The sequence below is a fragment of the Quercus lobata genome, chromosome 1 (genome assembly GCF_001633185.2).
Source record: "Quercus lobata isolate SW786 chromosome 1, ValleyOak3.0 Primary Assembly, whole genome shotgun sequence".
Lineage (NCBI taxonomy): Eukaryota > Viridiplantae > Streptophyta > Magnoliopsida > Fagales > Fagaceae > Quercus > Quercus lobata.
This window is the reverse complement of record NC_044904.1, coordinates 8,583,492-8,609,844: the sequence shown is the minus strand read 5'-3', so window position 1 is coordinate 8,609,844 and position 26,353 is coordinate 8,583,492. Positions and strand designations below refer to the sequence as shown.

The 26,353-nt window shown below is 33.5% G+C and overlaps 3 protein-coding genes and 2 long non-coding RNA genes across 5 annotated transcripts; all 5 read left to right on the top strand.

The window, feature by feature from the left end:
* Positions 1-5,745: 5,745 nt before the first annotated feature.
* Positions 5,746-6,777, top strand: LOC115994581 (protein FAR1-RELATED SEQUENCE 5-like). The gene has a single exon (XM_031118786.1). It carries the CDS (start codon positions 5,746-5,748, stop codon positions 6,775-6,777), a length of 1,032 nt encoding a protein of 343 aa, XP_030974646.1.
* Positions 6,778-6,779: 2 nt separating this feature from the next.
* On the top strand, positions 6,780-7,879 carry LOC115994573 (protein FAR1-RELATED SEQUENCE 5-like). The gene is made up of 2 exons (XM_031118779.1): positions 6,780-7,762; positions 7,864-7,879. The coding sequence occupies exons 1-2, from the start codon at positions 6,780-6,782 to the stop codon at positions 7,877-7,879; spliced, it is 999 nt and encodes a 332-aa protein (XP_030974639.1).
* A 1,211-nt stretch (positions 7,880-9,090) lies between these two features.
* Positions 9,091-9,580, top strand: LOC115977369. Its single transcript, XR_004088539.1, has 3 exons — positions 9,091-9,165; positions 9,306-9,372; positions 9,478-9,580. It is a non-coding gene; the product is annotated as an uncharacterized LOC115977369 (long non-coding RNA).
* Positions 9,581-9,612: 32 nt separating this feature from the next.
* LOC115994564 (bifunctional L-3-cyanoalanine synthase/cysteine synthase 1, mitochondrial-like) lies at positions 9,613-12,118 on the top strand. Its single transcript, XM_031118771.1, has 11 exons — positions 9,613-9,648; positions 9,789-9,937; positions 10,069-10,129; positions 10,243-10,314; positions 10,347-10,370; positions 10,567-10,704; positions 10,785-10,836; positions 11,078-11,157; positions 11,272-11,331; positions 11,535-11,615; positions 12,020-12,118. The coding sequence occupies exons 1-11, from the start codon at positions 9,613-9,615 to the stop codon at positions 12,116-12,118; spliced, it is 852 nt and encodes a 283-aa protein (XP_030974631.1).
* Positions 12,119-22,031: 9,913 nt separating this feature from the next.
* Positions 22,032-25,211, top strand: LOC115977363. Its single transcript, XR_004088536.1, has 3 exons — positions 22,032-22,269; positions 23,394-23,483; positions 24,679-25,211. It is a non-coding gene; the product is annotated as an uncharacterized LOC115977363 (long non-coding RNA).
* Positions 25,212-26,353: the final 1,142 nt, after the last annotated feature.

The following is a 26,353-nucleotide window of genomic DNA, read 5'->3' as shown; positions in this document are numbered from 1 at the left end:
CTTTTGTCACGTTTGGTGATTCAATTATTCTTTTCTTGCAAATGATGGTTCTATTATTACATTAGGCAGTACCAACATCACATTTAACCGTACTGTTCTCACATTCGGTGGTACTTTTGTCACATTTAATGATTCCCTTTTTTTTCTCACCAATTACCATAATACCGATGAAACCTAAAAAATGACGAAAATACCCTTAGAACCTAAAAAATGACAAAATAACCCTAAAACTAAAATAAAATAATAATAATAATAATAATAACTACTTACCAAAAAAAACCCAAAATATGACTAAAATAACCATGAAAACTAAGAAATGACCAAAACACCCTTAAAACAAACAAAATTGACCAAATAATCTTGAAACTTAAAAAATGACTGAAATTACCATAAAATCTTTAAAAAAAATTACTAAAATAACCACGAAACTAAAATATGACCAAACTATCCTTAGAAAAGAAAATGACCATACCCTTACAAAAGAAAATGACCATAATGGTCCCTATACATAGAGAATATCTAAAAATACTCTTAGAAATTTAACAAAGAGTCAATTCGGGTTAGCGTGTCGGGTTTGTGTCGTGTTGAGGTAAGGGTATTCGACTAAATGACTTAACCATAACCCGATCTGCTAATAAGATGGGTTGACCTGACCCAACCCATTTGACACGCTTAATAAACGAGTCATGTTAGGTTGATATGAATGTAACACAACCCATTTCAACCTGCATAATATTAAATATAACATCCATCTAGAAATAATTTAGGGTTTGTAGGGTTTAGAGATCTAGGGTTTGTAAAGTTTCAATTTCCAATTATATCCCTTGTAAGTTTTTGTAATTACTCACTTTTCTTTTTAAATTTAAAATATATGTTGGATATAAAAGGTATTTGACAAATCTAAAATAAAATGAATATTTATTTGTTATACGAGTTAAACGGGTTGTGTTAAGTGGGTCATTTCGGGTTGACACAAATAAATTAGCGTGTCAAACGTGTCTATTGTGGGTTATGCAGGTTGACCTACTTATAACATGTTTCTTATCGTGTTGCTTTCGGGTTGACCCATTTATGACCAAAACCCATTAAGGCCCAAACTTAACACAGAAAAACCCGTGTCGAGTACGCGTCGTGTTCGCAGATTGAGTCGAACATTAACACCCCTAGTTAAGGGTGTGTATGGGTCGGGTTGAGAAGCTTTTTCAACCCAACCCACCATGGTGGGTTAAAAAAAAAATCCAACCCAACCCATCATAAGGGTTCAACTTAACCCAACCCAACCCACGTGGATCGGGTTGGGTTGGTTGAACTCATGGGTTGGACAACTTTTTTTTTCCCATTATTATTAAACTGAGCATTAGACCAACACCACTACAATTAAAAGAAAATTTATAACCAAATAATCGTGAGCATAACGGCAAACAAACACAAACTATATAAGAAAAACTTAGGGTTTGGGTTTTGTACATGCAAGTTAGATTTGAGCTTATATAAAGGAATAAAATAAGTTATCTAATAGTATATTTACATGAAAAAGTTTTAAGTCACAAGGATGCTTGCTTTGACATGACACATGTTAGAGAAGAAGAAAGTGATAGCAAGAACGTAAAAAGGACACAAGATGTACATGAAAAACCCTAGGAAAAGGGATGAAAAACCACGGTTTGAGCAAAAATTGAATGTTCTTGCTTTGTTCAAATTTGTATTATGTGGGGAAAAGAGGTCACTCTTGTACAATAAAGGTGTTCTTCCTTAAAGAGAGACTTTATTTTCTACCTTCCTATCTTATCAACTTTCTACTCTCTTCTTCAAATATTTACTAGGGTTTTTACCCTAAAATATAGCTGAATGTTCCTCTTATAATTTGAGGAATATGGCTAAGTACAAAGATAAGTGTCAAGTCATCATTTCTCTATTTTGGACCTTTCCATAGTTGTGATATGGAAAGCTAACTAGAGGATAGAGATTATGCCAACGTGGCACTGAGACCTATGGGTAGGTGATTTTGCCACTGCTTGGGAAACAAGTCATGGACATTAAGAAGGACATCAGGAGTACTGTGAATGATACATGTGTCTCTAAGGTAGTCCAACATGCATTCAACCAATAAGGGGTGTCCCTATAGTTGTTGACCTTAGAAAGTCACTATCTCATTTTTCGTGAGTACTTGAGTCCCATGTTAGGTGCATATCTTACTTTCTTCCCAAAGTAGTCACGCATTTGGCACGAACCAAGAATAGGATCTTTTAGCCAATGCTTCCTCTTCCTTTGCTCACAGCCATTCCAAGTGTAGGGTCCAGATCCAACCACATATGCATTCTCCCATATCTTAGTAGTGTAATATACAAGGTTTATTTAGGAAGAGGGGCAAAAAATATATATATAATATATTTTTTTAATTTAAAAGTATATTAAATATAGATGGGTCAGGTTGGGTTAGGCAGGTTTGTAAATCTCATGACCCAAACCTAACCCGACTCATTGTTAAAAAAAAAAAAAAAAAAAAAAAAAATCATGACCTAACCCAACCCACCATCTCCTAAGAATTGACCTAACTCGGTGGGTTGGGTCGGGTCGGGTCAATTTTGGTGGGTTGGCAGTTTCGCTACACACCCCTATCCTTAGTACCTAAAAAATGACCAAAACTCCTTCAATTCCCTCTAACATTTCAAAAAAAAAATACCATTACAACTTACAAAATGATCAAAATACCATTAGAACATAAAAAAATGACTATAATGCCCCTGAAATCTAAGAATGACTCTCTCCCTCATTTCTTGTAAATTCACCTCTTTTGACCAACAATTCTTTCCTTCCCTCTTTTTAGTTTTCACCTCTCCCTCTTTATGAATTTTTTTTTCCACATTTTACGGTGTTTGTTTTGTAATAAAATATTTTTAGTCAATCAAATCAATCTAGGCACCACCAGCAAGCTCCAAACACTTGATGGCTTGCATTTTTCATGTGATTTATCCTTCCAAATACTTGAAAATATTTTACAATAAAAATTTTTACGTGAATTTTACAATTGAAAATATTTTAAGAAAAAATAAAATTTTAAATCGCTTCCCGCGAAAAAAAACGGTTGTATTTCAAAATTTTCGCAAGCAAAGAATCCCACAAACCCACGGAGCTCTAAGAATCCCACAAGGCCACAAGCCCACGAAGCTCTAAATTTTTGTCTGTTCTGCAGTTTTCTCAATTCGGTAGCAGCATATCTTCTTCCCTCCGATGTCGATGATAAAAGATACAGTTTCCTCTATCTCTCTCTGCATCACTCTTTGTTCGTGAAATCTGCCGTTTATCGCCTCTAAATTTCGGTACATCCCTTGTTTTCATTCCTTTTTCCATCTGGTTTTTATTTTTTATTATATATATTTAAAATTTCCGTTTGGTCCCTTTATTGATTGATTGTTTTTAATTTTTGGTTCGCAGGTTTGCTAGGAACACAACCCAGCAGGTTTTAATTCTTCTATTACTCCTTTTGGTCACTAGCAGGTGAGAAAACTATGATGATTGTATATACTTAAACCATGAAACTTCTTTCATTATCTATGTTGCAGTGTTGGTTGATGTTTTTATTGATCCCTGTCCATTATGTAAGGCAAATTTAGACAGTAGTCAATTTTTTTCCTAAATTATAAATAAGTTTGTTCATTTGTAAAAAATAGTGTTGATCTATTGTTATTTGACTTTCAAGAAGTTGGAAATTTATTTGGCCTGGGGGTCCATCTGCTTTTCACGTATTCAAGGATTCTATGACTTCTAGATCCCTTGCATCTTTTCTACATGTGTACTTCTGCATTTTGTTTCTTTATTCCCTGTAATTTGATGCTTTACTCATTTGACAGTTGTTTTTTAATTATGGTGAGTAAAATATCATTGACTGTTATGGTGCTGTTTGTTCTTTCACCTTCTCTTTGTTGAGATTTCTCTTACTTTGAAGTCCACCATGCTGATTGCAAGTGGATTATCAGTTTAATACATCAACTGGTACGCTGGAAATCTTGCATGGTAAACAACATTTTATGTCTAATCTTTTGATGCTGTTGCAGTGGTCTCCATATTCGTCAGAAGTAGACCTTCTGAATAGGGATGGCAATTTTTCCCCGCCCCGCTTGACCCGCCCTTCCCCGCTTCGCCCCGTGCGGGTTTTCCCCGCCCCGCAAAGGTGGTGAGGCGGGGATGGGGCAAGATTTTAAACCCGCACCACGGGGCGGGGCAGGGATGGGTTTACTCTTTTTAGACCCACCCTGCCCTGCCCCGCCCCGCCCCGCCCCACATTAATAAGGGTTAAATTGTAATTTTATCGTACCCTAAAACCCTACTATTTAAACAAAAATATCATCAGCTTATTTTATTCTACCTAACGTGGCTCTACCTCTTTTTTCTCTCTAGCAAAGTTGGAAATAAGGTACCAATTTTAACTTTTTTTTGTCTTTATTAGAAACAAATTTATATACTATTGAATTGCTAATTTCATTCATGATTCATACGGTCTTTCTCAACTTACTTTTCATCATGAACATAATATAATTTTTTTTAATGAGTTACGGGTCTGTGGCTCTAAATTTGTGTCTGTGTCATTGTTTTTGTAATTTTGTGTGGGCATTTGCCTGCTTAACAACACTGCTTCTTTATGCTTGTTAAAATCCATATCTATTTTACAAGCTGGGTTTTTGTTTATAATTTATTTATAATTTCAAGTATATTTTTATTATTGAAACATGTCATTTTATTTGAAAAAATGGTAATAGTTGTAGTGAAAATTAACAAGAAATAAAGGTTTACGATGTAGGGTGGGGCTTCGCGGGTCTTCGCAGGGCCTTAAGGGGTGGGGATGGGGCAAGAAATTTTCCCCGTCATGCGGGGCGGGGCGGGGATGGGGTAAGAAAAATCCATGCGGGGCGGGGGCGAAGATCTCATCCTTCGACCCCACCCCGCCCCATTGCCATCCCTACTTCTGAAGGATGTAAGCTTGTTCAAAAATTTATTTGTTCCATTGCAACTTGTTCTTTTCGACACTGTATGTGTATATTGTATCTAATTCAAATATTTGCTGTGTTAATATGCAAATATTTCACTGTGTTTATTTGGTTAATTAGACAATAGTTTACAAGTCATATTATGAAATTTTTGGGAGATGGGTTTGTGCATAGGATAAGGCACAAAACAACAATATTAGAGGATCAATCTTCACTTCCAGTTTTTTGAGTTTTATGTTTTTGTTTCTTTCTAACTATCTTCGCTTCCCCCCCCCCCCCCCCCCCCACTTGCTTATCATTGCAGATATACTTGACATGTGTACTTATTTCATTTTAATAGGTACCAACGTGTGGTCTTTTTCTTCTTATCTAATTTGTATAGATTCCTCATTTTGGAAATTAAATTGTCCAGTCATGCTGATTTCTGTTTCTCAAATTTCAATGACTTCAAATTTTTTGATAATTAGACATTAACTTAAGAAGTTTTGGTTGTTTTTAAATCCTTGTGTAAATTTTTCATCCATGATTTATAAGTGATAAAGGTCCAAATTACTGGTTTGTGCTCTCTATAGTGTAAGTGAATTGCTTGAAGTTATTCCAAACTTACACATTATCAGTGACTTATTAATATGTAGTGTTTGTTAATAATTGTTGGCGTTACTTGTAACTTTATGTTAGCTTTATTGTGTTACCCTTTTTTTATTTTTTATTGATAAGTGTATATCTATTTTAAGGAATAATATATTGGTCCACAATCCACATGGATCATAATATAGAGATCAGTGGGAAGGTTGTGTTCATTGATGTGAATGATGATGCTGGTGAGGATGTTAATAATATTATAGATAATGAATGTATCATGGGACAACAAGGCAGTGGTGATGCTACACAAAATGTGCAAAAACACTGGAGCACTATTCTTGACAAAGGAATAGATCACTTGATAGATGCAGAAATAATTGGTTTGAGATTCAGTTCCATAGATGATGGCGGACAATTTTATAACACATATGCGAAGTTGGTTGGCTTCAGCATTCGCAAAGATGAGATAAAGCGTAACAAAAATAACACCGTGACCTCTAGGAGATGGGTTTGTGCAAAAGAAGGATTTCGAACAGCAAGAAAGGAGGATAACTTAAATTGCAAGCGAGAGGCAAGACCAATAACTAGAACTGGTTGCAAGGCAGCTTTTCGTATTAGGTTTGATCGAAGGTCAAATGAATGGGTGGTAGGAGAGTTTAAAAAGGAGCATAATCACGACTTAGTTGCTCAACTAGAGACTCAATTTCTCCGTTCACACAGGCATATTAAGGATTCTGATAAGGCTTACATTGTAGCACTGCATAATGTTGGGATCAAATCAAATCAAATCATGGACAATTTGATCCAACAAGCTGGAGGATATGAGAATGTAGGGTTCATTCCAAAAGACCTCTACAACCATATAGTGGCAGATCGAAATTCTAATATGTGTGATGGTGATGCTGAATGTGCTTTGGCATATTTACAAGCCAAGGTAGATATGGACTCATCATTTTTTTACCGATACATTGTTGATAAAGAAAGCCGTTTGGCCAATCTGTTTTGGACAGATTCTCAAAGTCGGTTAGATTACGAATGTTTTGGAGATGTACTGGCATTTGATACAACATACAAGACGAATGTATACAAAAAGCCCCTAGTTATATTGGTAGGAGTCAATCACCACCGGCGGACCACAATTTTGGTTGTGCAGTATTGGTTGATGAGACCGTTGAATCATATATTTGGGTGTTGCAAAATTTTCTTGTAGCAATGAATAAGAAGACTCCTATTTCGGTTGTGACTGATGGGGACAAAGCAATGAGTGCAGCTATTAAAAGTGTTTTTCCAGAGTCTCGACATCGTTTATGTGTGTGGCATCTTGATAGGAATGCTTTTGCAAATCTACCAAATACGGAAGCATATCAAAGTTTTATCACGTGTATGGTACGATATGTTACACCAGATGAATTTGAAGACATGTGGAAGAAAATGGTTGACAAACACAATTTACATAACCATGAATGGTTGCATGAAATGTATGCAAAAAAAAGGAAATGGGCAGAAGCTTACATGAGAGGTCATTTTTTTTCCGGCTGCAGGAGTACACAACGTTGTGAAGCCATGAATGCATTCTTTAATAGATACATGAATAGAAAGACTAGGCTTTATCAGTTGTTCCAACAAGTTGATAGAGCACTTACATGTATTAGACACAATGAGATGGGGGCAGATTTTAGTTCAAATTATACTGAACCTATTCTGATTAGTAAGTTAGTTAAAATTGAGAAGCATGCTGCTAATATATTGACAAGGGAGATGTTCAGTATGGTTCAGGAAGAAATAATGAATGAACAAACATTCATTGTGCTTGATAGCATAGAGAGTGAAGGTTATCGCACCTATACCTTAACTCAATATGAATGTCCTAACTCAAAATGGGAGGTTGTGTATTATCCAAAAGATCAACATATGAAGTGCTCATGTTTGCTATTTGAATCGTATGGATATCCTTGTGCGCACTTATTTGCTATTATAAAGGCTGAACATTTGAAACAGATTCCACCGTCATGTATATTGAAGAGATGGCTAAAAATTGCAAAGTCTGACCTATCTGACAAACATGAATCCCAAATTTCTCCGGACGTCATAAGTATGGCACGGTTTAGTGCATTATCTTTCAGTTGTAGTCAGATGTGTTTCTTTGCCTCAAGAACAAAAGAAGGCTTTGAAGAATTGAAGGTTGAAATAGCAAGGTTAAAATGCCGCATGGAAGAACTTTACAATTCAAATATAAGTGCAAATGGAGAAGGGATACATAGTAGAGTTGGAATCAAAAGAAATGTTTGTGACCCAGCTATTGTAAAGACTAAAGGTGACCATGGTAGCACAAGTAATAGCAGTGCGAAAGTTAGGCGATGTAGTAACTGTAGAGATGTTGGACACACAAGGCGCACATGTCCATCTATCCATATTCATCAAGGTGAACATGTTGACAGTGACAACTCACATGAATTCATGGAACAACCTGCATCAGATGCACCAGTTGGCTCACCTAATTTATGAACAGATTATGTTGGAGACATTATATCGTAAAGCGCAGATGTCAACATTCCTAATGCTATGCTGAGTACACCCCAACATTGTGAGGCAATTCTTTCATCTTCGTACTTCAATATCAACATTGCTACCTTGAAAATTAATAAAATTTTTAGTTGATATGTGTTTTTCTCTTTGCAGGGAAGGTGCCTCCAGCATGTTAATGGTTGCGGCTAATAGATATCACATTCTTTGTCTTAGTTAGGTGCTAAGTCAAGTGCATATTTGTTTTCAGTTTGTGTGTGGGTGGGTGGGGGTTAGGGTAGCCTCTGTTGCTTAGCTAGGATGCTGTGTTATTGAGTGAAGTTACAGGAGATAGTATCAAGATATGAGATTTGCACTCAATGTTGAGATAACTTTTATATTTCCAGTAATGAAGTTTGCACGTCAAATCGAGTTGAATTCGGCATTATAACAGTTTATAACATTTACGATTTAAATGCTGTAAGTAATTTTAAATTTGTAGAATCTTATGATAAATAGAACCATTGATACACCTTTAAAGCTTCAAATGGCAACTAGTAGCTGAGCTGTTCCTATATCAGAACTTCCCAAGGACACTTCATTTCAGGATTTCGAGCTTAGGTTGTAAATTTGATACTAAATTTTGTTAGAAAATCCTGAAAACTTGTTATTTGATAAATCAATTTTCTTTACAGGTTTGGGCAAGGTTGATATGTGTTACTTCATTGCATAGATATTACTCTTTGGTATGTGTTTCCCAACATGATACACATTTTATGGCTTCTTTCTGGCCTGCATTTATTGTATTATAATTTTTTAATCAGGAACTTGCTTGATTGAACTTGATGATCTTCAATTTTGCATGCTTTGTAGTTGTAAAAATAAATTATGGCCACTGAATTTCCTATGTGGATTGTAGTTTGTGTTGGGGGATCAAACCACTAAAATTGTGCTTAACATAGATTTTGTTTTGCGGCTGATGCAAGTCTTGTTCACTGTTTTAGGAGCAAACTATAAAATGGGTGACATTGGAGTACAGTTCTCCAAAGCCATCAGCTGATGATTGGATAGGAGTATTTTCTCCTGCCAATTTCAAGTGACTAAATGTCAATGCATTTCTGAACCTTCAGTCCACATTTGAAACCTCGTGAACTTTTTTTTTTTTTTTTTGTGTGATTGTAATAATCCTTAATGGCATTGATCTAATTGGAAGCCCTTCCACTTCAACATTTTCAGTGCTTCCACCTGCCCTGAAGTAAACCCTAGAGTTTATCCTCCACTACTATGTTCTGCACCTATCAAGGTTCATCCTGCACAGCACAATGACTTTCTGAAATTCTTCTTGCCCTGATCTTCTTTGACATAGAAAAGGAGCTAAAAGTGTGAACTGGATTGTCTTCTTTTGCAGTATCAGTTTGCAAACTACTCCAGTCCTGAGTACAAAGACAGTGGTAAAGGATATTTGAAGCTTCAGCTAATTAATCAGAGATCAGATTTCTCATTTGCACTATTTTTTGGTGGCTTATCAAATGTATGCTCACAAATGTCAATATCTGCATATTTACATGATAAATTATTTGTTTTAGTTGAAGCAATATTTCTTATGCAATTAAATATTATGTTTTCCTGTTTAGTTCTTTGAAAGAAAAAAAAAATATTCATCTTTTGATATTTTGGAAATTTCATATATAAACAATGCTTGTGATCACTTTCTAATAGAATGAAACCCTTTTTTTTATTTTTTGTAACCAACTTCAGCTCATTGGCCGAACTCCTCTTGTATATCTTAACAAAGTCACTGAAGGCTGTGGAGCTTATATTGCTGTCAAGCAAGAAATGATGCAACCTACTGCTAGCATCAAAGACAGGTATCTTCTTTCCTCCTCATAATGATAGATTTACTAGCATATATTTCTTGTTATTACAGTTTAAAACACATATTACTGACTACATTTTTATGATTAAAATGTATAATTGTTTTGTTTATTTCTGTTCATAGAGCAGCACATGCCATGATTATGGATGCTGAAAAGAAAAACTTAATTACCCTGGGAAGGTTAGCTGAATACTTAACTTAGTGATCTATTTATTTTTTCCTTGTTATCAGATATTTTTGTCTTAAACTTATACTGCAGCTTCAGGTTTGTCTAATTTAGTATAAATGTTATGTTAGACAACTCTGATAGAGCCCACATCAGGAAATATGGGGATCAGTATGGCATTTATCTCAGCCCTCAAAGGATACAAAACGGTTCTACATAATTATCCTGCCTTTAATTTTCAAATCCTGCCAACACCTTGGTAGTTATCCTGCCTTTAATTTTCTCCTGTAACTGAAAAGTCTTTATTAGCATCATGTAGGATAAAATTTTCTATGCTACATAATTATCTTAAATTATATATAGTTTAGAATCGATTCGAATCTGGTATATACATTATTCATCCTCTCCTGCTTAGTGGATGGTGGATATGTGATTGACCTCAAAATGGAAAACAGGTGCATTTTGAAACTACAGGTCTTGAGATATGGGAAGATACTTATGGACAAGTTGACATTTTTGTCATGGTAATTGGTAGTGGAGGCACTGTCTTTGGGGTCAGACAGTACCTTAAATCCCAAAATCCTAATGTAAAGGTAATGATTCATGCTTTGCCCACATTCACCCTTATATTTCTGTTTCATTCCTTGTTAATATTTTAGTTGATTTCTTGTAGATATATGGAGTAGAACCTGCAGAAAGTAACGTATTGAATGGTGGTAAACCAGGTAAAATTCATGCTATTTTCTTTCTTATCTAGTTCCTTTTTTTTTATAACCTCTGAAGAGAACAAAGTTGGAAAATTTTCAAATTTATCTTTTTTTCGTCCAGCTGATATCTAATAATGGAAGACTATAAAAGTAATGAAGATACAGACTTTGTAACTTTCAAGTTTATCTATGCATTTGTAGATAACATTGTCCTGGTAAGAGAAGTTAACACTCTAATATTGTTGAAATTTTGAATCAGGTCCTCATCAGATTACTGGCAATGGGGTTGGGTTCAAACCAGGTATTTTGGACATGGATGTAATGGAAAAAGTTCTTGAGGTAAGTGTTGTTGATGATGCTGTTAGCAATGACAGAAAGATTTTAAAAAGAATATAGTAGTGTTGCTAATAGTTTTGGTTTTCCCTAACTGTCATGTTGAAACTTATCTGGTAGGTTAGTAGCGAAGATGCAGTAAATATGGCCAGGGAATTAGCATTGAAGGAGGGACTTATGGTAATTACTCAAATAACTCTTTGAAGTATATCTATCTCTACACTTTCATGGGTGCTCACAACTTAATTATATCAGCTGATGCTACTGGAGAACGCTTTCTGTGCTTCAGTAACATCTTTTTAGTACCCCCAGATGGACCCAATAAGATGATATCTGGAATGCTATTACGCATTTTATAACTTCAATCGTCCTGGTTAATGCAGGTAGGAATATCATCTGGAGCCAATACAATTGCAGCACTCAGACTCGCTAATATTCCAGAGAACAAGGGCAAACTTACTGTGGTAATAAGAGGAACATATATTCTAAGTCCATTTGGTTTGTATCATGTAATGATTAATACCCTTAAACTATTTTCATCAGAGCCAATTGATTTTGCATAAGATAGCTTCAGGATATGCAAACAAATTATAAAGATCAACTTTATTTGTCTATTATCTTATTCTTCTTTAATTCACAAGATTTATACATGAAATGTGAATAAGGTTATATTCTGAAAAAATAATTCTGTTTCCAAAATTCATTTCTCTACACATCACCAGTTTTGGTTGTGAAAAAGCTTCTAATTCAATCAACACAAGCAAATGGTGTTCTTTATTATTAGCATCTCTAGTGTTTATGTTCTTATGTAACCAATTTGATTTAAGTATTAATGCCCATAAATGGCTGTTGATTGTTTGAATTTCAGACTATTCATCCAAGTTTTGGGGAGCGATACTTGTCATTTGTCCTGTTTCAAGAGCTGAGGAAAGAAGCTGAAAACATGCAACCAGTTTCAGTTGTCTAAAGCTTTTGATTGGCTTGCTCAACAAAAAGGAAAAGCTCTCTTGTGGAACTACAATACTACATATATGCAGCAATGTATTTTCTTTTTAATGTTTGGTAGTGGGCTAGAACTTTTTTTGGTTGTAGCATAATAAACAACTGAGGTTGATATCAGATACTATGTACTAAAACTTAGGGTCTTACATGTGTACTTGAGTCATGTGGTTCAATATAAGTGTTACATGTAACAATTTACAGCTATTGGCAATTATGAGATTGTTTTTTACCTCTCTAGAGTGGAGCTCGATAATAACGGTTGTATTTTTATTATTATTATTATTATTTTTGTTCCAACTATGGCACGTAACAATTTACAGCTAGAATACAAACACAAACAAAGATTGTTCATGAAAAGAGCTTCCTGGACACAAACATAAGTCCAGACTTCATTATGATTGGTACGTAAGAACCTTTAGACAATGGTAGCTTTGACATGGAGAAGCTTCATTGTTTCTTTAGGACATATCTCTTGCATATAATATTCAAGCTTTACAACTAAGGCTTTATATATATGCTTATATTGCTGTATAAATATTAAGTATAATAATTCCTCTAGTGTTATATACAAAATGGATTAAATTTAATAATGTGATTACATTCGCTTAATAATGTGATTATACAATACATGTAATTCCTCTAGTGTTGAAATATTATATTTACATGTGAACAAAACATGCTAGTTGCCTAGGCTTTACATTTGTAGCATTCTTCAGCCATAGAGATATTTTTTCCTGCCTTGCTCTGACATTGACAACTGCTCCACAAATTTCATCTCCATGATCAAATTGTTATCCAACCATAGCTAGCAACTAATTCCAGCACATTCAGAAAATTAGATACCACATAAAAATGTTGATTAGGAATTTAAATCACTAGCGTGGTCTGAAACATACTGTATATAGCCAAAAGGTATCAGATTTCCCACCAAGATTCAAACACTAATCTGCAGAAAATATAACCAAATCACTTAGACTTATTACTCAAGACACGATCTTTAATAAAATATACCTGAAGATGAAGTGCAACTCCAACACTTATCATTCAAGACACAATCTTCAATATAATATATATTTTGCTTCTAAGCCAAAAGAGATTGCCAAAATAGTTAAGAGTACTTGCTTTACCACATTAAAACTACAAACTATAATTTATCACATTGTACTCAATATTCTACAAGGAAGACACATATTTGCTAGTCGGGTAAAAAGGCCACAAACCTTCTCAAGTACCTCTTAAAAACACTAAAATAGCCAAACCTCAAGATGGGTCTAAAAAGAAACTCAAAAACATCAATTACTATGATATGACCTTTACACAAACCAAAAATCTGTTCAATGCTTCAGATGAAGAGAGTGGGGAGATGTCAGAAGCTTTTTAAACCAAGCAGCTGAAATCAAAACAGTTTGTGCACACAACACAAACGTATGTGCAAAAAATAAAAATTCAACCTCACATTCATTAGAAAAATAAAAAACAATTTACTAAATTGCTGTATGAAAGATAAAAATTCAATCTCCCATTCATTAAAAAAAAAAAAAAAAAAATCAATTCACTAAATCACTAACTCATAAACAGTATCCTATTCATTCTTTTATTCTAATCTTTGAGTGACCGTTATACTAATCTTTGAGTGACCGAAAATATTCCTGTAGTGGAATGTTTCTAGCAATTTCAACAATTCTCGAACGTTGATCATTATTCTTTGAAAGCACTAGACTTGCTGCCAACTTGTACCGTAAACGTTCCGACCAGCTCTCCTACAAATAATTAGACATGTAATTAAGTAGTTTAAACAAATTATGTGAAAATTTGTATTTAATTCAAATATATTTTTACCAAAAGGGGTAAATGCCTGTTGGAAGTATTTGTAAACATGTGTTTTATAACATACATCCCGCAATCATACCTGAAAAATGAAAACTGTTAAAATTCTGCAATTTGAAAAATGCATAGAATAGTTATCCATGTGTACTAGTATAATTTGGTACCTACCCATTATTTTGTTGAGGATTCGAGACGGGTGATTTCAATTTAAATGTGGTAATACTATCAATATACTTGTCTTTCTCCAAAAAACTCAACAACTTATCAAGGCCTGTAACCTATTGCAAAGTTGGATTTTAACATCAGTTATTTTTAGTACAATACCTAACAAAATTACATTAAAAACAATCATTATTGAGTAGAAAGAGTAAGAAACAATACCACAGTTTTAACATTTTTTGTTTGAATGACTTCACTAGTTGTGCTTTGCAAAGAGTCCAGTATATATATAAATCTTTTTTCAAAATCAATGACACATAAGTACCAATGACTATTATTGTCATTCACAGGGATAAAAATCTACAGGTACAAATGAACAATGTATTAGCATGTGTCAATGTAGTATACATGTGTGTGTGTGTGCGCGCTAAGTAAAATTACCCGTTCACACTTCACCAAATTTGACATATACTTGTCATCGTCCCTATATGTCTTTTTAAACCATTCTAGTGTGGGATTGCCATCTTCTTCGAGCATTTTTTGCTACAAAAATATATAAAATTTTCAAAAAAGTAAGGTGTAATTAACACTACAAGCACAATTCAAAATATATTCAAGATAAATAACTTGTGTATTAATTAAACACTATAAGCACACAAACCAAAATATTACGAAAACTTACAGCAAAATGTGTTGGCAAATACCACACAAACATGTCTCTAAATCTGTTCTCTTCCATCCTCATCTTGCAAACGAACAAATTAATAATCTAAAATACAACATAATTGTTATAATTACTGTATAAATAAACAGCACAAATATTCATTAGTGTATTTAAATTTCATACACTAACCTGACTACTTATCCATTGCTTAGGGAGCAAGGTATTGAAAGCTGCACGATCACCATACTCATATTTCATGGAAACAAGAACTTCACTAAACATTATTCATTTACAAATTCTTAAGTTAGAGCTTATTCAATAAATTCATTATTTTTAATACCAACTTCAAAAAGGACAAACCTCTCTTCAAAATTTTTATTAAAAATGTAGTTACATATGATCTTTTCCATTTCAGTAAATGGTTCGCACTCATTCATATCCTCGTCATCACCCAGTCTGGATTCCTAAAAGAATATAGTATAATCAAATTAGCATATAACAATATGTTGTATTCACACCCTTATATATCAATGTACACATTCATGAACTCACCTGCAATGAATCTTTGATTTCTTTCCTCTTTTTGACTTTTGGAACTTCAACTTGTGATGTGACAATTGCGCTACGTTTTTTTGATCTGGTGACTTTAGGCTTGCTAGAAGGTGTAACACGTGATGCTTTAAGTTGAACATTATGAGGGAAAGTTAATTGCAGCATATCCACATCCTGTGCAATTATTAAAAAAAAAAAACTCATGTTGCTACTAAACATCCTAAACACATTTAAAATAAATAAATAACAAATACTAATTCACTTACCACATTATGAGATAAGGGTGTTTTACTGTCAGGTTTTTGATTAGATTGAGTTAGCCCAGCAATGTGAACATTGTAGTCTTCCTCCATTGACACCATCTTAGATACTTTTTCAATGTGCCCTGTATCATCTTGATCCATTTTGTCTTGAACTAGAGATGTAGACTCTATCTTAGATTCATTTTTAGCACATACTGTATCATCTTGATCCATTGTGTCTTGGATTATATATGGAGATGCAGACTTCATTTCTTTTTTAACATCTACAATATCATTTAAGTTGAGGTCATTGGAATGTCCACTATGTTCCCTTGCTGTTTTCTTTAACTCCAAAAGAATGTCATTCTTAAATGTGTCCAGATTGTTTGCAATGTTTGTCACAGTTTTCTGCATGACTAGCATTTCATCTCTAAGACTTGTTATTGATTGCTCAATTCTACAAATTGCTTCAACAGAATCCTATGGATTAATTTATAGGTACAATCATCAACAAATGTCTAGCACCAAATTATCATCAAATTCATAAGATTTATTGGTCGAAAAAAGATACCATATTTCGCTTGTCTTCATGTTCAGATGGCATAGCATGAGATTCATTAATATTTTGTTTCTCTAGTGGAATACTTTCTGTCGCGTGTCCACCATCCATTTGTGTTACAACCAACTATGATATTAAAAAAAAAAAAAAAAAAATGTCAACAACATGGGGATAATAATTCATATATAAAACATATTTAACTTATTTATAAAAAGTCAAACATTAAAAAAAGTCAATTATTACCTTAGGACTGTCAAAACTTCCAATTGACTGTAATTGAAGCATCCTTTGGTTAACTTCTTTTTTCCCCCAATAACAAACACGTGGTTGAAGTCGTTTGGACACATGTTCAAGATTCGTTTCAACATTGACATGCTCAAAATAAAACAACTGCAATATGTATAAAAGGGTCATAGAAATTTAGTCAAAAGAGTCATAGAAATTTGATAAACAAAATCATATTCTTAAAAGTAACTATTTTCTACAACTTACCATTAAAAATAGCAAGCAACCATTAACGCTAGCACGATTCTTTTCTTTATATTTGCGCACACCTCGAATAAGAAAATCCAACACCAACTACGCCCAATTCAAGTTTCTGAACTCATCAATATTAAGGAGAATTGAGATAAAGGACCGTTTGATATAAGGTTTTGGAGTGGGACATAATAAAGTACCCAATAGAAACAGCAAAAAACAACCAACAAATTCTTTTCCTAATGTTTTCATCTCCTTCAGCTTACCCTCTAAGAGGTTAATTGGTATATCCCCTACCACATTTAATCCATGTTGTTGGCATATATGATTTATCTCTTCAGCGCTTGCAACAATAGACACATCTACCCCACCTGATTTTATTCCTAGAATAAATTCTACATCTTCAGTGGATATTGGTAACCTCCTTCCACAAATATCCAATGCACAAGAATTGTGGTCAAAATGATCAACTAACCATTTGCAAAAATCTCTATCCAACTGTATAGACCTTAAATCCAACATACTACCAAATCCCATTTCTCGAATAACAAATCTTTGTCTTTCATTTAAATTTAAAGCCATCAAATGAACATGATTAGGGGCACACCGAGTATATAATGAAACCTGCATTATATAATGAATAAAAAGGGTTTCATTATGAAATTTAATACATAGTCCTGAATGCTAAAAGTTTCATAGGTAAATACTTATTTTACGTGATTTGCGAGGAATATTATGTGACAAATTAGCATACTTTTCAGAATTCTCACGTGCTTCCTTCTTGTACTCTAATTTAGAATCTTCATCAAGATTCATCCACTTTTCTCTAATCTCCGTCTTAACCTGTAATAAATATTCATACTCAATTAAGATCTCCATGAATATGTCATGTCAACTAAACAATAACAATAACCTAAAAACTATAAGTATTATTCAACTTACAGCTGTGCTTATCTTAGCGACAATGCCCTTAGCTTTCATCAATTCTATTTGCTTTTTACTGAAAATCCAAATTTAAATTATTTTAAATATAACAATAGGAAATATATTATAAATGGATATATAATGAAAATGAATCTTACTAATAAATTAAGAATGGTCCAACTGGTCTTTTCAGGGGGGAAACTTGGACAGCACCTTGCTCTTCAATCTTTTCCACTATCCCCATACTCCTATCTCAATATAACATGAAATAAAAACAAGGTAAGCAATAACATACATTTGAAAAAAAAAAAATCACAATTGAAAAGCTGTGGGAATTGCAAACTTTTTCCTTGCAAACTTTGTCCTGGACAACATAGATGATCAATGTTTTTAAATTTTTTTTTTTTATACAATATAAAAATTCTATTATAGCCTAATCTAAGTGCATATGTGTGTGAAATTCCCTCTTGGAAACTTAAACCCTATCCCTTATCCCCCACACCCCACAAATATTTATACTTGTGGAGTGACTACCGCACAACTTAACATAAAACTTATATCATAAAAAATTAGAAGGCATATACAAATGTTATAATGGATAATAGAATCAATTTTAAAACTAAGATAAATATACCACACTAAGGCTATCTTCATCTTGTGATAATGACAAAAACACATCAGCTATTGATTTGGGTAAACACATGTTCACCTCGTGATTATGATGAAGATGCAACAACCTATTATGATATACCACCCTAAATCTCTTTCACACCATGCTGCCAGAACTGCAATGACATTCACCACCCCCAACTCTATCATCATAGCCAAAAAATAAAGTCTAAGAACTCATTAATCAAAAAAACATTTAGTGAGCAAAGCCTTACTCTAGCTTGATGCACTGTAAGTGCCAACTCTGTTTCACTTGGATGAACTGAGCCATGACATTAGGCATCATTTTAAGAGATAAATAAATAATTACATACACTAAGGCAATCTGCTAAGAAAGATTCAATAACTATGACAAAAGTCTAAAATTTCCTATTGCAGAAAATGAAGTCTAAGAACTCATTAACCAAAAAAACATTTAGTGAGCTAAGCCATATTCTAGCCTTATGCACTGTAAGTGCTAGCACTGTTTCACTTGGATGAACTGAGCCATGACATTAAGCATCAATTAATAAGATAAATAAATAATTACATACACTAAGGAAATCTGTTGAGAAATTAAGATAAACTTCAACTAAACATTTTTAACGTGATTATATTAAGAGATTTTTTGAAAATATTTTGAGTGAAGAAAACATTAAGGCAAATTGTATAATTGACTTCTAAAAATAAACTCTTCATCACCAAATCTACAAAGCATACATGACACTTTTACCAACCACCAAGGAGTAAATAGTCTAATCAATGGAAAATTCATTGGTTGGACGAAACAAAATGAAGCTTTTTTTTTTCATGCACTTGTTAATCCGTTGAGACTGAGTACAATTCTTAAAAGGGAAAAATCATAGTACATCAACATCTATTTGATCTCGGAAGTGAAATTTTCCTTGGGTTCTAAAAAAACTGCTTCCATAGAATAAAGTCGTGAGAAAGCTTTTGAATTCATTTGTGTAGCAAATTTATTTTGCAAACAATGACCATTCCAAAATTTATACGAAGAAAAAAATATGAAATGGGAGTTCAGGTAGAAAAATGTAGATTCATTTAGAAGAATTGAGGCAGTGTCTACATATATAACTTCATCGTACAATGGAACTTCTGGACCTGTGTGCTAAATTCCAAGACTCACTGATATAAGGACCAGTACCAAGAAAGTGAGCATAACAGGGAAATTAATATGGGGAACATGAAGAGAAAAGATCTAATTAATAGCAATACTGTATTTGAAATTTTACTTGGGGACCTAAACAGTTGAAAGAAAACAGCAATCATGGTATTGAAATTTTGTTTCTCAAATAGGAGGAAATTCCAAATCAACTTTTAACAAACAACACCCAAATCTCCTATCAAAATAATAAAAATAAAAAACCCAAATCAATTAATAGCATTAGGGATTACTTACAATGAATAAAACTAAAGACAAATCATGCGTTGATAGTCAAAGAAACTTTAATAATCTGTATATTAGTAGTAAAATCAACTTCGTCTGAGAGAAACAGAAAGAGAAAGACAAACCTATTTCAAATATCGTCGCCGGCCGATACTGTTTCTTCTTTGGGTTTTGTTTAGCTGCCCTGGGTTCTTGTGGTTGATTAGTAAGAGAAGAAGAAGCCGAATTCTGGGTTCTTTACATAAACCGAATCGGAAGCGTGATAGAGTCCGAAGCGTGACAGAGAGAAATTTGTTTCTGGGAAGGAGAAGCGCACAGTGAATACTGGGTTGTTTTAGATTTTTTACTTATATATATAACTTGTTTGACCGGTAGCCAGTATTTACTCTAAATTACTCCAAATTAAATGAGTGGTCCGGATCAAATTTTTATCCATTTAACGGTTTAGATTTAGGTGGGTACCATACCCCAAAAAAAACAGAGGGGGTATGGTGGAACGACCCTAGAACTAAAAATTTCATAAAAGCTTTGCTGTGCATGTGGCCCATGGACCAACCACTAACTCTTCTTTTCTTTTATTATTATTATTATTTAATAATTATGAGAGAAGACATTTGCTCTCGAGGGTGTGTTTGTTTGGAGGTGAAATAGAGTGGATGGAAAATTTTGGAGAGAAAATAGAGAGAGAAACTTTTTTTGAAGTGTGTTTGGTTGGGTGGAGAGGAAGGAAAATAAATAGTGAGGCTCGGGTGTTTTCTCCCTAGGTCCTCCAAAAAGTTTTCTCCCTCTTATGGGAGAAAAATGGGAGGGGGAAGCTCAAAAAATACCCCTCATGTTGGACTTCACCTTCAAGGTGTTGCCTTTTTTTTTTGTTCTTTAATTTTTTCTCTGTTACTAACTATTGGCTTCTTCTTCTTTTTTTTTTTTTTTTTTTTTTCCTTTGATTTTTTCTGGATGTGTTAGGTTTCTTCTTCTTCTTCTTCATTTTTTTTTTTTTGGTAATCATATTTTTATTTTCTCATTAATTTTCGTTGGTTTTTGTTTTTATTCTCTTTTTTTTAGAAAATAGTTTTGGGTTAATTTCTTATGCTTTTTTTTTTTTTACTTTAATAAAGTGTCCATCTATACACAATTTTTTAAAAAGTATAATGTGTTACTTTTTGTTTTATTTAATAGGAACATGATAGTAAATTTATACAAACTTTATTTTCAACCAAATAAAAAAAAAAAAAATTCATCCGTCTACTTTTCCTCCCTCCCAACCAAACACAAATCAGAGAAACTAAAATTTTTTCTATCCTCCAACTTTTTCATTATCTCTCCATTTTTTATCTTCCCACTTTTCTATTCTTCCAACCAAATAGACCTTAAATATTTCCGGAATATTACATAAAATACTAGTTGAGGTATGAGACACTTGACAACACCAACCCTTTTTCTAAATTTTTATATGTCTTGTATTCGACTGTTTTTTTACTACGTTGCGCTAAGGTGTTTCTGTGGACCACGTACGTATTACGGACCAATATATAGATGTTTTTCCTTTCGGTGGGAATGATATCCATGTATGGGATAGGATATAAAAAATCAAAGAAAGAAAATTGGGTACGTAACTGAGCTTAAACTTAAGATTCAAAGATTGCATGCAAAAGAGATCGCTGCATCAGCATGGAAAGCAAAGAGATAAATTCGTTTATGTTACTAGCCTTCACCAGGAACAAAGTAACAAGCATTGTACATTGTCAAACTTTTGAACTCAGTAGGACCCAATTGGACCCCCTCCCCTGACATGAATAATTGCACATTCAAGAAGAAAATATACCCATTTTGAACTGTACGTGTCTATGGTAGGGTATGTTTTACATGCTTAATGACGTATGATCTGACGAAATAGGCTCTAATATCCCTTATAAAAGGCCAAGAAGTATTGCTGTTTTGAACCATCCAGAGACCAAAGACGACTACCAGCAAATACTTTCTAGTGTTGCTGTAACACCCCGACCTAATTTTTATAATTAAACTATGTGTTTAAGTGGTTAAGTATTATTAGTATTTTTAAGCCACTTACTTACAAAAAATAATAGAAGAGTATTTAATAAGCATGTTATTTTATAATGCCATTGAATGAGAATTGTAAAGATTATACATAATTGAATTGCTATCGGTATTTTAAATATATACTAAGTATGTGCAAAATTATATTAAGTGGTTTAAGTTATTAGATATATAATTGTTGGTGTTTAATTAGTGTATAAAGGTAAGGATATATAATTATATATACATATATATGTGTGTGTGTGTTTAAAATAATATTATTATTGTAGATGAGTGTGAATGCAAGAAAGTTGTGTGAATGCAAGAAAAATGAAAAGTGGGTGGGATTTTTCTAGCCATACACGTATCCACCCCAATTTCCCCTTCCCTTATCTGATTTTGCTGCCCCAAAAGTCATCACACTTTTCTTATTTTCTTGGCTGCATCAGATCAGAAGTCCAGCCCCTCTCTCTCTACTCCTTTTCCTCTTTCTTTGTTCTTCTTTCTCTCTTCTTCTGTTGCTTCTACACGGCAGCCCTCCCTTTCTCACCTACACAATATATTCCTCTCTAAAGAAGAAATTAAAGGGTTAACACTAAAATTTCAGCTTCCAAGTTTGTGGGTAAGTAATCAAACCTTGATTTGTTTATTTCTATTTCTTTATCTTCTATCCTGATTTTATAGGCTGAATTATGATTCTGTTTTAGTGATTGAAGGTTTGATGATATTTTGATAAGTTGAATGCTTATTAGGGTATTTTAATATGTATACTATAGGTATAAAAATACCCAAATTAAATTAAGACCTATTGCTATTTGTTGATGATTTTGTAAGATTATGTACTGAAGCTGTCTCTGTGACAGATTTGATGTTTACTACAAGAAAATTATGTATTAAATTGTATATAGTGAATTTGAATGCTTGGGATAATTCCTATGAAACCTAAGACAATTATGGTTGTTATGGAAGTGGTCTCACAGAATTTGGATTAACATAAAAATAATGGTTTAATTTATAAGTTGCATGAATTTCTGACAGGACAGATTTGAGTATGCTGTCTTGCGTGATTTTTAGTAAATCATGTGTTTATTATTTGACTCCGAAATTTTTATGGTATATACTGGACATACAGGGGAGTAGTTCTGTAAAATTTCATGACAATTGGATGTGTTTGAGCAGCCCGTTTAAATTTTACAAATGGAGCCTATGCTGCTGGAATAGAACAGTGAGTAGTAAGGGACATGTCTAAATTTGTGGATTTAATTATCAAGTTAGGGTGAATGTTTTGAGCTATAATTTAATATGCTTGTCTTTTGGTATGTCTCGATCATAGATTAATTTTGTGTAACTTGTTTTGAGGTTTATTACTCAAAGGAATGGGTTCTAAACCATGAGACGGTTGTATGTATGAAGCTGTTTTGCCTGACATGTTGTATGTTATCATATGAATGTATATAGTTACATGACCGTGCTTAAAAGATTTTGTATTTATGCATGCATTATTTCCCTAACCTCAAGACACCTTTTGAAACAAAGTCGGCTCTTCTAGAGATATGAGATTAATATAAGAATGTTGATTCCTCTGGGATTTTGTACCAGTTGTTTGATGAATGTATTTTTGTTTGTGGGAACCTCGTTGAGGTGGGATTAGGATTTCCTTGATTCTAAGAAATAGGCTTTGAGACGAATGTATAAGTCTATGACAAGAAAATTATGGATAGTAATAAGTTTTGATTTATGGTTTAGGTGTTACCAGTTTCCCAAGTCTAAGCTCCTTCGACTTTAGGCTCTCGGTTCCTCTGCTTTCAGGTAAGGGATAAGTTATATGAGCATTTGGTAAGTCATGAGGTTATTTTAAAGTATATTATGCATTAAAATGTTTTTGATTAGAGATATGGCATGTAATCATTATTCTGACAAAGATATGTTCGTGAGCTTTCGAAAAACTTATGTATATGATTTAAGCATATTGATGCTATTATTGATTCCACGAACATGATGTTTAAAGAAAAAAGAAAAAAATGGAAATGCTATTATTATGAAATGTTATGCAAAATAAGAAATTGCAGTATGATGTAAAGTATAAAATGTTTTCGGGTTATGTCCTCTGGTGATCTGAACTCTGCTAGTAGGGGTTAATTACTAGCTTTCCATGGAAAATGTTATATGATTTGGCCATTAAGTGGGACTGGCTCTACTGTATCCGCCCCTTGTTGGTTACGATCAACTTGTGGGGGAAGCCAACCTACCCCCATGGTTGGAAGATATGTATTATGATGATGTGATCCCGGGAATACTTGGCATTGTGGGGAATGCTGGATGCCTAGCACCGTGGTGCTAGAAACCTCCCAAATAAGTACAGACTTATCAGATACGGGCTAACCAATAAATTATTTATGAACAGCTATGTTATGTTATTAATCATGAGAGAATTATTTTGTTTAAATGCATTGTGAAAAGTGAAAACTCTCATGGCAAGAAGAAGTTTCTAATGAAAAGAAAAGCTGTTCATTAAAGATAAAAGTTTCTGAAAATTATGATATGCTATAAAGGTAAAGTTTCTGATGAAAGTACAAGTTATGTTTAAAAGTTATCAGATAAATGTTTTTATGAAACGGTAAGTTTTATGATCATGAAAGTTATAGTATTCTATGAGAAGAAGTTTATAAAGAAAAGTTTATCTTATTAGTCAAGATGTTTCTAGCTTAATACAGAGTTGCCAATTATCTGATTTAAGTTAAAATAATTATATTGTAATGAGAATATATGTATGGCGACTTTGTAGGAAGTGAAAGAAGTTTAATCCGAAAGGTTTTAGTAATATTAAACCGATAAGAAAAAGGAGAACAATTATTTTCTATGATGAGCGTATAAGCTATTATTATGAATAGTATAAATTACTATGCATGAAAAGATGTTCTCCTGTTCGAATATTCATAAAATGAAATGATTTGGTTACATGCATCCTTATTGAATTCTCATATATCTTACCTTTACTGAGCTGTGTAGCTCACCCCTTCCACTCTTTCAGTTAACAGGTTTTATTTTGGAGCAGAGGGAGCCTTAGTCGAGTTTTGGAAGGAGCTGGTTTAGTTTTTTATGTATAGATCCTAAGTTAGCAATATGATGTTTAGATTTGTAGCATTGTTTATTTTAGGATCTAATGAAAGTGTATACCTTAAAGTATTAAGAGATGTATCATGTGAAATTCCGAATTTGAACAATTGGTGAATTATGTTATTCTTTGGAGTACAATGTAGATGCTCTGAATGTCAAGTGAAAGGTTATACCTTTTAAGTAAAGAAACAAGGATTGCAAATAATGAGGGAAGCTTTTGTAAAAGTTTTCAAAAAGTTAAGTTGGTTCTTGTTAATATCAGGTTTAGACTTGATATTAGCATGCCGGTCATGGTCACAAATCCGGGTACCGGGTTTGGGGCGTGACAGTTGCTCCTTAGAGTGGTGCTTAGGGATGGCAATTTCTGCTCGACCCACGGGTACCCGGTCCGATCCAATCTTAATGGGTTGGGTTTTACTTGGTCCAATAAGGAATAAGATCGGGTATGGGTTTAAAAAAAAAAAAAAAAAATCCAAAGTGGGTCCGGGTCGGGTTCAGGTTTTATAAAAAAAAAAAAAAAAAAATCCTACCTGAACCCAGACCCAGACCCGGCCCCGGCCCAGTTATTCTGAAATTACTAAACCTCCCCCCCCTATATATATATAGCTATAAACTAACCCTAACTCCCTCATTTTTCAGCTCACGCCTCCTCACCCTCACTGCCTCACAAAAGCACACTCAGTCATAGCCATTCCTACACAACACACGGCCTCACTCACTCTTAGTCTCACACCTCACACAGTCACATGGGCCACAGCCTCCGTCTCTGCCTCTCACTGTCGGCCCAAGCAAGCATTCACCACCAATCCAAGGTCTCTGTTCTCTACTTCTCTTCCATTTTTTTTCTTAAGTATTTCATAAAATGTTTTATTTTTTTGTTTTTCTTTTGTTTTCTCTACTTAAGAAAACTCAAAACTATGGCTTCAATCTGCCTTTATTCCATTGACAATCATGTGTGAGAGGATGATATTTGAATTATTATAGCATTTTGTTACCTTTTTTAAAAAATAAAATAAAATAAAATTTTATCAAGCATTAATGAATATTAATGATTGCTCAATAGACTAGCAACGGTTTAAGTTTATGAAATGATCATTGCATTGTTCTAGTTTACTAAGTACAAAATAATTTTCCTTTAGATAGGTTTGAACATTATTGCCAAATGTAGATATGACAGTGTCAATTACAAGGTGAGAGCTTGAAATTTTGTTGTGAAAATGATTGTAAGGCTCCCTAATTATTAATAAGCCAACTTGTGCATTTAATCATTTTCTTATTGTCAATATGTATTTTGAATTATTAGTAAATAAAATTGTAAAATATGTAAGTGAGTTAGTTGGCAAATCTTGGTTCAGAAAAGCAAAAAAGACTTAATCAGTGAACTTTTTGAACTTTGTTTTTGTAATATGGATCATTTTTCTTTATTAAGGATTTTCATCATTTTGAAATCCAATCATTTCACTTATATTGTTTCTGTTCCCCTGTTCTTTCCATTCATATCTGCATAGTTTGTTTAATGGAAGAAATTGTTTTTTGTTTTTTGTGTTTGTTGTGAATGCAGTGCCTAAAACGGAGATGGGAGACACAAA